Here is a 1,687-nt window from a genome sequence, read left to right on the forward strand (position 1 = left end):
CATGGCCTCTTAGAATAACATTTTCAGATAGACTTTACTTGTCAATGTATTGTTTTAGGGACAATGACCACATGGGAGGTGAGATGTTTTAGGGTAGGGGTTTTTTGAGGTTCTCAAATCTACTTACTGCTTGGTTACTAATTCCTTAACTGGAAGGTGCTCAGAACACACAGTAGACTTGCTCAGAATCAGTGCAGATTGCCACATCTCAGATCTTCACCTTCTGCAGAGCCTACAGATCCTTCCCAGGAGCCTTCCAAGAGCTCCCGTGACATCTTTATTCCTCAGGGTGTGGATGAAGGGATTCAGTGTGGGGGTAATTATGGAATAGAAGAGGGAGATAAACTTGCCTTGCTCTTGGGAATAGCTGGAAGGGGGCTGCAGGTACATGTAGATGGCAGGTAGGTAGAAGAGGGAGACCACCACCAGGTGGGAAGAACAAGTCCCAAATGCCTTGTGCCTTCCTTTGGAGGACTGGATCCTGAGCACGGCATGAACAATTAAGCCATAGGAGAGAAGGATGAAAGCTAGGGGAACAACCACAAAGAAGGCCACCAGCACAGCCAGCGTGGTATCATTCACAGCGGTGTCAGCACATGACAGCTTGATCATGGCTGGCACCTCACAGAAGAAGTTGTTCAGCACTTGTTGCCCACAGAAAGGCAATTGTACTGTCAGCACTACTTGCACAAGGGCGTTACCAAAGCCACTGAGCCAGGCCACAGCTACCAGCTGCTTGCAGAGAGGGCGGTGCATGATAGTGGCATACCGCAGGGGCTCACAGATGGCCACATAGCGGTCCAGGGCCATAGCAGCCAAGACAATGCATTCAGTACATCCCAACCAGTGGAAAATTGCATACTGCACTGTGCAGCCACCATAGCTGATGGTCTTCTTGGAGCTTCCCATGTTGACCAGCATCTGAGGGATAGTGGTGGTGGTATAGCAGAGGTCCAGGAAGGACAGGTGGCTAAGGAAGATGTACATAGGGCTCTGGAGTTGGGGATCCAGCCAGGACACCAGGATGATAGAAATGTTTCCCAACATGGCCAGAATGTAGGACACTAGAAGGACCATAAAGAGAGGGAACTCTAGCCATGGCTTGTCAGAAATACCCAGAAGGATGAAGTCTTTAGGGGGGTCTCCAAAAGAGCTCTGGTTGTCACTTCTCATGCTGAGGCATCTTCTGGTAGCTGTGATGAATCAAGAAAGTTTAAATAAATAACTCCTGAGAGAAACAGTTGATCATTTTCTTATTCCTGTGCCTTCTTTTACTCAGGTTGCACCATGCCTGACTTTTCTTACCTCTGTAGAGACAACAGGATGCAGAGGAGTCAACAGCAGAAGTCAGAACAGTAGCATGTGTATTTTCAGCCTTCCTCTTACTCTGTGAGCTTAACTAAGCCATTTAAAACCTCAATTCTTGCATCTGTTAAAATGAAGAGAAAGTACTTGCTTCAATTTCAGTATCTTGGGGATGATAAAGGACTCTATATGATGCATACTATATAAATGCCAATTTTATTCAAACTTGGTAAAGCCCACCACAGTTTCCACCACCATTAGAATGTTTGACTTCTCTCTATAAACATATTGACAGGGAATTGCCCTCTTTCTTAGGTTTTCATATTTTGTATTTTGTACGTAGTGGTGGGAGAGAGGAGGGATGTGACTTAAAGCAAGAAGG

At 46.1% G+C, this 1,687-nt stretch overlaps 1 protein-coding gene across 1 annotated transcript; it reads right to left on the bottom strand.

Moving 5' to 3' along the window:
* Nucleotides 1–216: 216 nt before the first annotated feature.
* Nucleotides 217–1,173, bottom strand: LOC109687952 (olfactory receptor 2B11). Its single transcript, XM_020166083.2, has one exon. It carries the CDS (start codon nucleotides 1,171–1,173, stop codon nucleotides 217–219), a length of 957 nt encoding a protein of 318 aa, XP_020021672.2.
* Between the last annotated feature and the right edge of the window lie 514 nt (nucleotides 1,174–1,687).

This window comes from Castor canadensis, chromosome 15 (assembly GCF_047511655.1).
Source record: "Castor canadensis chromosome 15, mCasCan1.hap1v2, whole genome shotgun sequence".
Classification (NCBI taxonomy): Eukaryota; Metazoa; Chordata; class Mammalia; order Rodentia; family Castoridae; genus Castor; species Castor canadensis.

What these genes read in the sequence shown, in the direction of transcription:
- LOC109687952 (XM_020166083.2), bottom strand. Translation starts at nt 1,173, where the DNA reads ATGAGAAGTGACAACCAGAGCTCTTTTGGAGACCCCCCTAAAGACTTC.